This window comes from Struthio camelus, chromosome 3 (assembly GCF_040807025.1).
Source record: "Struthio camelus isolate bStrCam1 chromosome 3, bStrCam1.hap1, whole genome shotgun sequence".
Lineage (NCBI taxonomy): Eukaryota > Metazoa > Chordata > Aves > Struthioniformes > Struthionidae > Struthio > Struthio camelus.
Genome location: NC_090944.1, coordinates 126,568,034 through 126,580,499, shown reverse-complemented (window position 1 = coordinate 126,580,499; position 12,466 = coordinate 126,568,034). Strand labels below are relative to the sequence as shown.

The window sequence follows — 12,466 nt, the reverse complement described above, 5'->3', positions numbered from 1 at the left end:
GCTGTTAAGTTGACCACGCTGAGAGCTGACGGTTATGCTACGGGGTTGGGGCGGGGGGGAAGGTTTGAGGTTTTCGCTGACCGTGTCTCGCCCTCAGCGCAAACTGCTGCCGAAGTTGCATGAACACACGGGGAAGGAGCAAGCGGAGCGCGTATAAGACCGGTTCGGGTTTGCGTGGCTCCTGGGATGTGCGTATTCTCGTCTGAGGTCTCCTCCTGAACCCTCTTGGCTGTAAAAGGGAATCCGCAGGTTGCACGAAACCGAAAGTGGCCCCTCCGGAGAGGAGAGGTGCCGCTCGCCGAGCGGTGCGTGGTACGCGTGTCGCTGCAGCGCATGGGGCAGAGGCGCAGGAGCTGCGCTGCCCTGCGCTGCCCTGCGCTGCCGCGCCGCGCCGCGGAGGAGGGCGGCTGCAGACCCCACGCTGCGGAAAGGGGTGAGCCGCCTTTGAGGAGCTTGCCTCCTCCTGGCCTCGCTGCCCCGCTCTGCCCCGCCGCGCTGCCCCAGAGCCCTGGCACCGGCGGGGCTGTTAGCAGGCAGACTAGCGGGAACCGCGGCGGCTCCTCAACGCCTGTCCGCCTGTCCGGTTGTTTTTTCCAGAGGTTGAAACGTTCCCCCTAAATGCTGGGTGAGGGGAAGAGGGGCTGGGTCCCGGCTGCCTGCTGCAAACCGGTGCGCTCGCCGCGGCGTGCCAAGAGCTTCACAAAGGCGAAGTGGCTTTCTGAAGTCAGCTGGCGTCGGGGGGGGGCGCGTCTGGGGTAACTCCGTCCTGGCGGCCGCCGTCTCCCCTGCCCAGGGCGGCGAATCGGCGGCCAAAGCCGCGCGGGAGCGGGGCGGCGCGGCGGCTACAACCAGCAAACCCGGCTGCAAGTGATTTGTGTTGCCCGCACCGCTCAGAAAAGTTCCTTCTTCCGTAGGTAAGGCGGGGACGCGGGGGGGGGAGTCAGGAAGGACTTTATTGTGACTTTTATTATTATCATCACTGGGGTGTGGGGCACGGGGCGGGGGTGAGCTCTCAGCGCAGAGGTTAAGATCGTACCTGGCCGAAGGCGGCGGGGCTGCAGGGGGAGCTGAGCACTGACAGCACTCGTGACACCTGCCCGGGAAAAGGTGGGGGGGGGAAGGGGGAGCCGAGCAGGGCACCGCCCCCTGCTCCCCCTCCCCCCCCCATGGCCTGGGCCGGAGGGGCGGGGCCGGAGGGGCATAGGGGCGTGGCCAGGGACGATGGGGGCGGGGCCGGAGGGGCGCAGGGGGCGGGGCCAGGGGCGGTGCGGGGTTGGCGGAGCGGTGCGGAGGGGACCGGGGCGAGGCCAACGGCTCGGAGGGGCGGGGTCTCGGCGGAGGGGGCGGGGCCGGGGCAGGGCGCGGCGGCGGCGGCGGCGGCGACGGCGGCGGGAGTGAGGGCGGGCGCGGCGCGGCCATGGCGGGGATGGCGGCGGCGGTGGCGAAGCAGCGGGCGGCGGCGGGCGGCGCGGGCGGCCACGGCCGCGCCACCGCCTTCCTGGGCCAGGACTTCGCGGTGCTGCGGCGGGAGTGCGTGGAGGCCGGGCGGCTCTTCGAGGACCCCTGCTTCCCCGCCGCCGCCGCCGCCCTGGGCTTCAAGGAGCTGGGGCCGAGCTCCGGCAAGGCGCGGGGCGTCGTGTGGCGCAGACCCACGGTAGGGCGGGAAACCGCTGTCCCTCCTTCCGTCGCCTCCCGCTGTAACGGCCCTGCCCGCCGTCCGGAGGGGTTTCTGGGCTGTTTTCGCGTCTTTGGCTTCAGGCGGGGTCGGCGGGCCGCGGGCAGCGCTCCGCTCTGTCGCTTCGGCTCACCGGTTTCCTCGGCAGCGAGACGGGCTGAGCGAGACGCGGACGTCTGCCCGGACCCCGAGGCGTCTAGAAGTTTCCGGCGGGCGCCGGCGGTGGCAGGGAGGCAGCAGCAGAGCGGCGCGCGCGGGCTGCCTGGCGCGTGCTGCGCAGGTAGATGTTTGCCCACCGGGCTTTGGCCACGAGCTCCCTCTCTCACCGCGCTCAGCCCGTTCGCTGCCCACGCTCGTTCCCGACCGGCTCCCTGGCGTCGTCCTTCTGCTGTAAAAGTTGCTGGTTTAAATTTCCTGCGATAGGGACTTTGTCCCCTCTGCTGTCTGCCCGGTACGCTTACCGCTTGTTTCGTCCCCAGGAGCTGTGCGCCAACCCCCAGTTCATAGCTGGCGGAGCCACTCGCACAGACATCTGCCAAGGAGCTTTAGGTAAGATGGAGACAACGCACTGCGCGAGTGCTACTGCAGGACGCCGGAGTCCCCTGCTCCCGCGCTGTCTGGCTTACCGCTTTGCTATAATTCACTCTGTAGCTACATCCTCTGGCACCTTACCATCTTCCTTTGTATCGGATTTGATCTTACTTGCCTTTCTTTCATAGCTGCAGACTGGGACCGCATCTGCTCGTCCGTTGCATGCAGCCTTGCTGTACGCGAGGAGTACTGGTGACGTGTGCCCATCTTCTGATCGCGACCAGCTCCTGTCATGCGCTCCTCGCCTCAGTACCCATGTGCCTGACAGCAGTATGCCAAGGAGCGTGACTAATTCCTGCTATTAATAATCTGCCTAGGAGAACAGTTGTGTGTGTTTCATGGCGCTTTTTTTGCCCAGTGGCACAGAGATCTGTGGAGCAGGCAGGATCCCCTGAAACCCGTAATGATGCAATACAGAGTAAACAAGTTATGAAGAGAGATGCCATAGTGCTAATCAGCTCGCAAGCAAAACTAAGCTGGTATTTTTCAGGAGGGGTGGGCATGCCTTTGTGTACCTGCATGCGAGCCATTTGCCTTTGACCTGCCCACCACCAAGTTTGTGCAAGGGCAGTTCCTAGAGCCGGTCGCTCCGGAGGAGCCCTGGGAGCCCAAGGGGTGGCTGCTCCACGGAGGGGAGCGAGAAGGGACTTGCTCACGTGGTTCGGTGTGCGCCATCGTTTCTGTCTCTGAGCATTTCTCCTGCCTTGTCTACCAGGAGTTTGAGGCTGAGTATTTGTACGCTTCTCTTCCCCGAAGCGAGCGAGGAGGCAGGCAAAGAGGAGAAATACAGACATAGGAGAGGAGAGAAGCTAAGGCGGAAACAGCGAGTCTGGTACTTATTACATGACTGTCTACAGAGAAAGCTTTCAGGATTTCAGTTTAGACTGACAGTGCAATTGAGGGGAAACTTCTCAGTCTTTGTGTAGGGAAGCGTGACTAATATGCTGTTCGTTTTCACTGTTGTGCTTTCTCAGTGGAATTGGCAAAAGAGTGAAGTCCATGGGTCTGTTTGCTTTCCATCAGCATAAAATTGGTGATATTGCTGCTTATTAGTTTCTAGTCCTGCTGCTGCTATTTGTGTTTTATCGTACAAAATATATAGCAGGTAGGAAGGCTCATTTCAGGCGTTTTGCATTTATAACAGTTCTTTCAGAGGTTATTCTGGTTAGTACTTTAGCAATAAGACACAATCGGTGTAAAAGAGCCCTGGAAATCAAAATACCTTAGATTGTGAATTTAATTCTTCTCATGCCCCAGTATCACCTGTGGCGTGGATTAGGCTCCGTTGTATCTGTTGTGAAGTCCTTGGCACGTTGCCTGCGTTACCCTTTCGGAAGAAAGGGCTAGGCGCGTTCTGTTGGTCAGCTTCCTTCACATGTTTTCTCTCTGCCCAGTATCTTGTCTCCCATGACAAATGTTTTGGCACAATACATGATCCAACACTTAATACTTGTGCTGGATATTTTCCTCATTTTTATTGTGAAACTTTACAGCTAAGGAGTTGTTCAACTTGAAATTATAGTCTGTTGTAATTTCAGTCATTTTAACAGCAAACACTTTGCAGAGACGCTTGTTTCTGAAGGCACTTAGTTGCCTTCTGCCTTCGCTAGGCTTCCAGCTTCTCTGTCTGCATGTTGTGGCAGCAATAGTACCGTAGTTAAGGATTTGCAACTTAACTTTCAAGTTGTGGAGTTGTTTTTGCTGTTACCAAGCTTTCTCATATATTGGTGAAAAGAATTTGTTTCCTGACAGGTGTTTGGGCCAGTCCGTGTGGATGCTCTCATGAGGTTGCGTGTTACCACCAAAGGATATGAGCTGGCTCACCACTTGTGTTCTTTTACCACCTGAAACAATGTTTTAATAGGAAATTGTTAGTGTTCTTGTTTGTTTCACAGTTTTGGACAGAACCGACTATGACTAGCTGCGCTATCTTCCTATGAATCTGGGCAGGGTTTTGGTATTCTGTGTCAGTTCAGTTGCCGACTAAAATTAGATGCTGTTGATCTTTTATCTAGTGTTTAGCCACTGAGTCACTAAGTGCCTGTATTGAATCCTTTTTCACAAAGTGAGGCTAACAGCTGTGCTGTACAGATGCATTTTGTTGCTGCTGCCTAGTTTGACACTAGCGTTAGAATTGATACATTTGTTTAAGCTTTATTCACTTGAATTTTTTTGTGCAGACACTGATATCCCGTAACGTTTTTGGGTGTTCCAGAGGGGATTGCACTGGAAGATGTCAGGTGCTCTTGGAAGCCTGCACTTTCTATTATGCTACTTTGTTCCATATACAGCTTTTATAGCCTACTTGCAGCTCTGGTCACAAGGGGACAGGGCAGCGTCCCCATGGAGTTTGATGGCTGTTTCTAAACCAGTCAAAACATCCAGGGGGACAGGCATCCAGAAGCACATGTTTCTATCGCTGGAGCAAACAGGGGTTATGGCAGGGCACATATCATTGAACAGCTCTGTCCCTCAGTGAGCACTGGTACAAATCTTCATTTTAGCCTCAGATCTTTGGCTTTTGGGCCAGATGCAGCCTATTAAATTTGTTTCATGTAGCCAATGATTGTTTCTGTCTTTTGTACTGGATGATAACTGTGATGCCTAAGAGGCCTGTTTGATTATCGGCATGGAATAGCTTGTGCCCTCACCAAGGCAGCAGCTTAGATTCTCCAGACACCAAAGTTCTTCCTTTGGGCTTTGACTAATCTATTATTCTGTTTTTCTTTGCTTTTTTCAAAGAGGCTTTTAAAAACTAATATTTAAAAATAACTTTTTAAAAACTAACCGATTTTTAGTTTCGCAGTATCAAATCTGCAGTTAGTTAGGGTATTTGGCCGAGAGCGGCAACGAATGGGATGTAGTGACTCACTATAGCAGAAGAGAGGAACCGATGCCACTGCATAAAGGAAGCTTATTCACCCTTAACCGCATTCTTTGGAGGGGAGGTCACCATGGTATCACAACAGTGGGACGTATACAGTACAGTATCTCTCATCTGTTGTTCAGACGCAGATGTCTCCTCCTTAAACAAAAATGTGTGGAAAAATAATAAATTGAGTAGGATGAATTTAGAAAATTAGATGTGTGATTTTCCTGTGCTAGGAACTGCTGAGTTATGGGTGGGTTGCCTCAGCCTCTTATTTCTAACTAGATAACTTCCTGGAGCTCTGTGTTATTACCGTAAATATATTCAGTCATTGATGTAGTTGTTAATCTATAGTTGTGAATGTTTTAAAATACTGGTATGTTTTGTGATTGGCTGAAAGTGCATTTTTTCCTTTGAACTTGTACTCTTATGTGGGGTATGTAGTCACGAGAGGAGCAGCCCTTCGGTTACACACCTCTAGATGCTTTGTGGAGAAGCTCTGCCTCTCTTATCTCTCCAAGGATGGCCAATTTTAAGCCAAACTCTGTATGGATATTTATGCATGCATTGCAATTACATTTTTTGTGATATTCTTATTCCCAACTGGAGATTAAGTAAATGCACCAATGGATGTATAAAATAAGAAGCACTGCATTGATAGCAGCACACAGGAAGCATGATAGAAAAAAAGAAAAAAAAATCCTACTTCCTGTTATTACAAATAAACTCACAGTCTGCTAATACCCACTTTTCTAATAACTGTTCTGCCTATTTTATTGTGCATTTACAAAAACTCTCCGTGATTAACCTAGCCTTGCTAACGGTGCTGTCAGCCTTCGAGAAACTGTTAAGGAAAGGTTATTTGGTAGTGACCCTGCTCAGGCCTTCTTAGTGCGAGCTAAAACTCCAGGTAGTATCGCAAGATCTGTTCTCGTGCAGGCTTTGAATTATTAGGTCTACTTCTAGTGACGACCGTTCAGAAAGTGAGAGCTGATACCCTGACTGTTGTTGCGCTTTTGAATGTGGAAAGCAGAGGATGGTGGATCCCTGATGTGTGCTGCCTCTGCCTGTTAACCTCAAGAAGCCCTTGCCCAGAGTTGCCCAAGTTAAGGTCTGAGTTCGTCTGGCACCAGCTAGGACAGGTGTCCTCGCTGTAGGCCTGGCTACGTCCAGGGGCAGCCCAGTGGGGGAACCCTGGTACTCTCTCTGAGATAAGAGAGTAAGTAGGATGGAAGGGAAAGGGAAGGGAAAGGGTAGATACAATTCAGTATGCTAAGTTTTCTGCAAACCTCTGTCACTACTGCCTGAGCTGTAGTTTCAGAGAGACGAGCATGGCTGAGAACAGTGCAGTGGAGAAGTCATCTTGGCTGTACCGTCGTTTGTCCGTGCTGCAGCTGCACCTTTGTTTTGCTCTATAGGTGTACTCAAGATACTCCTTTAAAGAAGTTTGACTGGTAGCCTAGAATACAGGACAGGTCTAGCTCCTGTATGCAGCCCTAGTGATAAACTGTAATCAAGAGACTTTTGAGTCTCTGCATTGCATAGGCTATTTGGCCTGTGTGCTGAGATGAGGCCAGTTATCCTGTCAGCCTGAATATGTGTGACTTGTTTCATGCCTGTAACTAGTGTTTAGGGTGCTTTAAGATTGCTTGTTTGTTAGAAGTTACCAAAAGCTGCGCTAAGGCTTGCTAATTTTTCCCCAGTGTCAGTGATTCTTCCTCCGTGAGGGACAGCGGCGTAGTGGAGAGAATGAAGCTCCTAGCTCTTTTAGGCCTTCTTCTTTTAGGAATTTACAGCCCTGCAGGGTGCTCAGCTAATTCATAGCTGCTCCTGCAGTATGTTGCTGTGATGAACTGCTAGTCCAGTGCGCATGAGTATTTACATCCTCTTCCCACTGTGCAGAGTGTCTCTGACATACAATACTTCCACTGCCAAAATGTGATAACCCACTGCTGTCTTGACCTAGAAGAGTCTGGACCTCCTTTAACTCAGTAAAGCGACAGAAAGACCTTTTTTTGGTAAGGTTAATGAATTGACAGGCAGTGCAATTAGATGAGTGCCAGTGGGAGAAAACCAAGGAGGGGAGACAATAAGATATTAATTCAGTCTCACCATGTGAAGCGAGAGCCCCAGTCAAAGCGCCAGGGCTGTCTTCTACCAGGGAATTGTCTCCAGGACAAGAACACCAACTCTTGTCCAGAAACTGCCTGTTTTGGAGACCTGATAAATACAAGGATTTTCAGTATAGAGAGAATTTCTGGGAGTTCTCTTCCAAAGGCATGTCGTGCTTAGCACGTGATGAGGTTTGTTTGAGGACTTCTTTGTTAGAAGAATGAAGAAACAACAACAATAATCACTTTCTGCAGGCAAACTGTCTACAGGACAGAGCATAGATCTATGCGGAACCGAAGTTGAAGTCCTGTTTCCTTTTGGCTAAAGGGTGCGTTTGCAGAGCCCTGTAACGTCGTCCTCTGAAGGAGGATTGATGTGAAATACAAGTACTGAAGCCCTCGCGTAATGGGTGATGGAGGGTCATACTGTGAATAGTAAATTAGTCCCATAATATAGTTCATGTTTCCGGTGTCTTCTGGCCACAGTCTCTTTCTCAGCAAGCACAATTGCTGTGCTTGGCAGTATCTCTGAATGCATGAATGGTACCTGAGGCTACGCAGCTTCCAGGGAGGTCTCAGTGCTACGAAGGAGACTGTAATAAGAGTCACCATTTTGCAGGGTGAGATGACCCTACTATGTTGCAGAGGAGAGAGGGGAAACAGCCTTGTTGCTCATGACCCGTCAGAGTAGAATGACAAGGTGACTTTCTTGTTTGGAAAAAAAGGTTTTCTTGTTTGAAAAACTTCTTTGATACAATGGTTTCTGCACTGCAATACAAGCAGCCAGATGTAGGGGTGAAGGGAGAGTTTTATGTCCATTTCTTCCCCTTTAGGTTATGGAATAGTAAAAGCATCCTAGGTCTGAAAATTATGGTGAAATTCCACATCTTCTCCCTTGCCTGAGATGTGCGAAGAACATTAGGACAAATGTCATCCAGTGAGCTGTTGATGGGGAATAGCTACGAAAGGGATGGACAGCCTGAAGGGAGTTGCAAGTTGCCTGCATTCCTCCTAACGTTGTCTGAGTGGTACTGGGTTTAAGCTGTTGGAGGAAAACTAAGTGGTACTGGGTGGCCCTCAAGAACTACTTTCGAGTTAACTATCCCTAAGACTTTCTTGCAACCACTCCCGTAAGCCCAAACTTTTCCTTTGAGAGCTTTTGACCCTTTTTCTAAGGGAGGCAGCTGGCTATACAGGGACCATTGCTTTGCTGGTCTCTGACTTTCTAGCAGCTGTATCTGGTTTGTGTTTCTTGAATCTGCAGTTCTGCAATCCTACACTACATCCTACTGTAGGATGATTCTGTGGGATTGGCCTTATGAGAGAAAGAGAAGCTCATGTGTAAATTCCTGTGTTTACAGGGCAAGGCAGAGGCAGATCTGGTAATGGTAACGAGGAGTTTTGAAATTCTGTTTCCTACTATGGGTTGTGGGAGTCAGGGGGTCATCTGAGTCTCTGTATCTCTAGTCACCTTGCTAATGTGCTGCAGGAGGTCCATGACTGAGCAGAAAGGTAATCACGCTATTAAAATAGCATTAGTTTCTTACAATAATTACCAAAGATAGAGGTAATGTTTTTGTAGATGCAGTCTCCTCTCTCTCTGCTTAATACGAGATGGTGTGGAAAAATACTACCCAAACAGCCTGTACTCTGGGGTTCTGGCATGCAGACTCCGTTTATGTTGGCTCCGTCCCAGGAAGGGTAAAGAGGTCTGTAGGACTGGGAAACAGTGCCTGCCTTCAGACCTTTCCTGACTCTGGTGGCTAGTGTCAGAGACTAGATGTCTGACTAAGTCAGGAGACCTCTAGCTAGTGCCTCCAGAGATAAATAATATCAAAGGCGTTCCTGTTTGATAGGAGTCTTGCAAGAGAACTTTGAGAACTAGTGCCTAGGACAAATCTCTGCATGGCAAGTCAATAACCATTTATGAAACATGGAGGAGAGAAAAGAAAACAGCCTCTGCTTGTGAAAATATTGGTACTGTGAGAGGAAACAGCACATCTGGAGTTCCTGCATGTGCCAATAGGTCCTGCTCTTTGCCTTTTTCCCCATGCTGTTTCCTAACCTGTAGATACTTAATTGAACATGAAATTTTCTTTCAAATAGCCCAAGCATGGGTGATTACTGATAGATCATAGAAAGCCCATTTCTACCTCTCTGTTTTTTTTTTTTTTTCTTTTTGGGAGGGGGGAAGTAGTTGTGTATGTACAACTGATCTGCCTTAGAGGAAAACGAATGAGAGGGATCTTCTTCTGAAATACCTGAGATGATTGATTTTCTGAGAGGTGAGCAATCGCCTCAGAAATCTTGATGATCAATATGCAAGTAATAATGTGTAATCCCTGTGTTCTCCAAAATGTTTTCACCAATGTGCTCACCAATAATGTTTTCTCGTGTAATCTTTTTTACAGGAGACTGTTGGCTCTTGGCAGCTATTGCATCTCTCACCCTGAATGAAGAAATTCTTGCCCGTGTCGTTCCCAAAGATCAGAGCTTCCAGGATAATTATGCAGGAATCTTCCACTTCCAGGTGTGTGGGAAACCGGATCTTGCCTTTCCCCTGGCTGTGGTTAGTCAGGAACACGTGTGAGGTAGGCCGGACCTACACGTGTGGCGTTTCCTGGAACGTTTTAAGGGACATCAAAGAGCCAGGCGTAAAACTGAGAGAAATCCAAGGAGAGGGGTGGTGATGGAAGGAAGAACGCCTGCTAACCAAAGAACCAGGAGTGGAGGGTCTGTTTGTGATTCTTCCTCCATCAGCAGATCCAACTGAGGACATGGATTCCTGTACAGCGCAGGCTAAGCTGACTGCCAGGAGGCTTGTTTTCCTCCTAGGAAACTGGTGTTAGAGAAAAATGTCCCTGTGACCTGAGTACATGGCATGGGGTGGTGACTGGATATTGACGTTCTCTTTGCAGTTCTGGCAGTACGGGGAGTGGGTGGATGTTGTGATTGACGACAGGCTGCCCACCAAGAACGGGGAGCTGCTCTTCGTCCATTCAGCGGAGGGCAGTGAGTTCTGGAGCGCCCTGCTGGAGAAGGCTTATGCCAAGTAAGTAAGGGAGAGGACTGGCTTCTGTAGACAACGGAAATTACTTCTTCCTCGCTCAGTCTCCTGCTCGTGCTTCCCTGCAGTATCTGCAGCTATGCCGTTGAAATGTCAGTCTAATTGTTAGCCTTTAAAACCTCTAGGATATCTCACAGTGACTGCTTTAGTGAAGGTTTGTTGACAGGTGCTGAAGACAATAGTCAAAAGTACTGTCCTTGCTGCCAGCCAAGAAAAATAGCTCTGGCATCTCATAGCAAGCCTGTTCCTGGAGTGTCGTCTCATGTCACTTGGGTCCAGGAAGCTCAGTTTCATCTGCTCTAAGGCCATATGAAGGTATACCAACTGCAGTGCTTCAGTATGCATAGCATGTCAGTCCGCATGTCCAGATCTGCATTCAACATGAAGATGCTCCAATCTGAATTTCCAATTTTGCCATGGTCAGAGAGGAATTCTTCCATCTATCGTTACTCTTTTAATTGATTTAAGAAACTGAGCTAATTTAGACCAGCTAAAAATCAGGTGAATAGTCTTTAAAGGGATTGGAAGACAGTGCAAATCTAGGGAGGGAAATTGTTGTTTCTTGAATTTTATTTATCTTTTTTCAGTTATGTCCAGGATTTTTGTAATTGATGTGACTAAACCTGCAACCTGTATAAGTGATCATGTTAGCTCTTAGATAGGCTTTCCACGTACAGAGGTGTAAGAAGGAAAGCTGGGAGGGCATCCATTTGTAGCTGGCATTAACTGCCGTGGTGCCACGGAAAGTGAAAACACTGTGGCAACATTCTTGCACAGCTGAGTGCTGATCTCCAAGAGAAGAGGAGATTAGGGAAACTGGTGGTTGTGTGTGCTTTCATGCAGGCTGAATGGCTCCTATGAGTCTCTTTCTGGGGGCACCACCACGGAAGGCTTTGAAGATTTCACTGGTGGAATTGCAGAATGGTATGAGCTGCAGAAGGCACCGTCCAACCTCTTCAAAATCATTCAGAAGGCACTTCAGAAAGGCTCTCTCCTTGGCTGCTCTATTGACGTGAGTTAGTCCAGCTTATTGCTAGACACTGTGGTCTTACTAGAAGGTACTAGTGGGCTAGGCGATGGACCTGTTGCTTTGCTCAGGTGCTTTGTAGCACAAAGGATTTTCCACATCTGCCTCTGACTCAGGAGGCCCAGTTCTCTGCTCTCCTTGCTGACTGGAGAATTTGACCCAAGAGTGAAACTCGGGCACATGCTCCTTTGGGGGAGTTATGTCTAAGAACAGGCTGAAACTCAGACTTCACTAGTTCACGTGTAAAAGCCCAGTGTCTCTCTCTTTGTTTTGTTTAGTTTTGTTTTCCTCAGAACCTGAAGTTTTTGCTAATTCGTAAGTCAATGGTAAAGAATTTGTACCCGGAACTCATTAGGGATGCTGATCTACATCTTTGTTCTAAATGAAGTCTGTAGCTTGGCAGTAAGTTATTACAGGCTACGTGTTTTTGGAAAGCATGCTGCTGCTAATGGTTTCTGCAGTCGTGTGTTCGGAGGTAGCAGCCTGCAGTCCTCTTCTGCCTGTTTGCTGCAGAAATTGTACCAAAACGTTCCAAAACAATCCAGAAGGGCTATATTCTTGAAGCAGGGAAGCTAGCAATGTTGCCAGCCTTTTAAAGGCTTTATCAGAAAACACGTGTTGCCAAAATCTGATTCTGTGTTGTAAGGAAAAGAGGAGCTTTGGCGCTGCCTACAACTATTCAGCAGCCCTTTTAGTCTCATTGAAAGGACTATACGTATTGTTATTGTGATAATGTTATTGTGATAATCTCTGTACTCCCGGAGGAGATTAGGCTTTAGTTATGCTTAAAGGGAAGGTAAACTGTTTACAAGAGCTCCATTCATAATACAAACCTAAATGTTTCCTCCCATTTTTTAATTTAAATCAGAGTCTCGAGAAGGAAGCTTCACAGCAGGAAAAGTATTTTGTTAAGGAGAGAATATGTGTCAGCATGTGACTTCATGGCATTTTCTAGGCCTGTTTTTCTAGTTTGCATTAAGATATGAATCTGGCATCTGAATTTTTGCCCTAGAATGATACAAGTCTCTTGTCCAGCGTGGGGGAAATAAATATGTTCTTTTGTTGGTAGGTGCTGACGCTTTATATATTATGAACTAGTTATAACTGAGTTCGGCCTCAGAAAAAT

The 12,466-nt window shown here is 49.0% G+C and overlaps 1 protein-coding gene across 1 annotated transcript in view; it reads left to right on the top strand.

Moving 5' to 3' along the window:
• Positions 1–1,408: 1,408 nt before the first annotated feature.
• CAPN2 (calpain 2) overlaps positions 1,409–12,466 on the top strand; it is a 29,227-nt gene continuing 18,169 nt past the window's right edge. Inside the window, exons 1-5 of the mRNA XM_068940204.1 lie at positions 1,409–1,654; positions 2,155–2,224; positions 9,658–9,776; positions 10,165–10,298; positions 11,157–11,325. Of these exons, the coding sequence (XP_068796305.1) occupies positions 1,418–1,654; positions 2,155–2,224; positions 9,658–9,776; positions 10,165–10,298; positions 11,157–11,325 (729 nt within the window). The 5' untranslated portion in view covers positions 1,409–1,417. The remainder of the gene's footprint in view (positions 1,655–2,154; positions 2,225–9,657; positions 9,777–10,164; positions 10,299–11,156; positions 11,326–12,466) is intronic.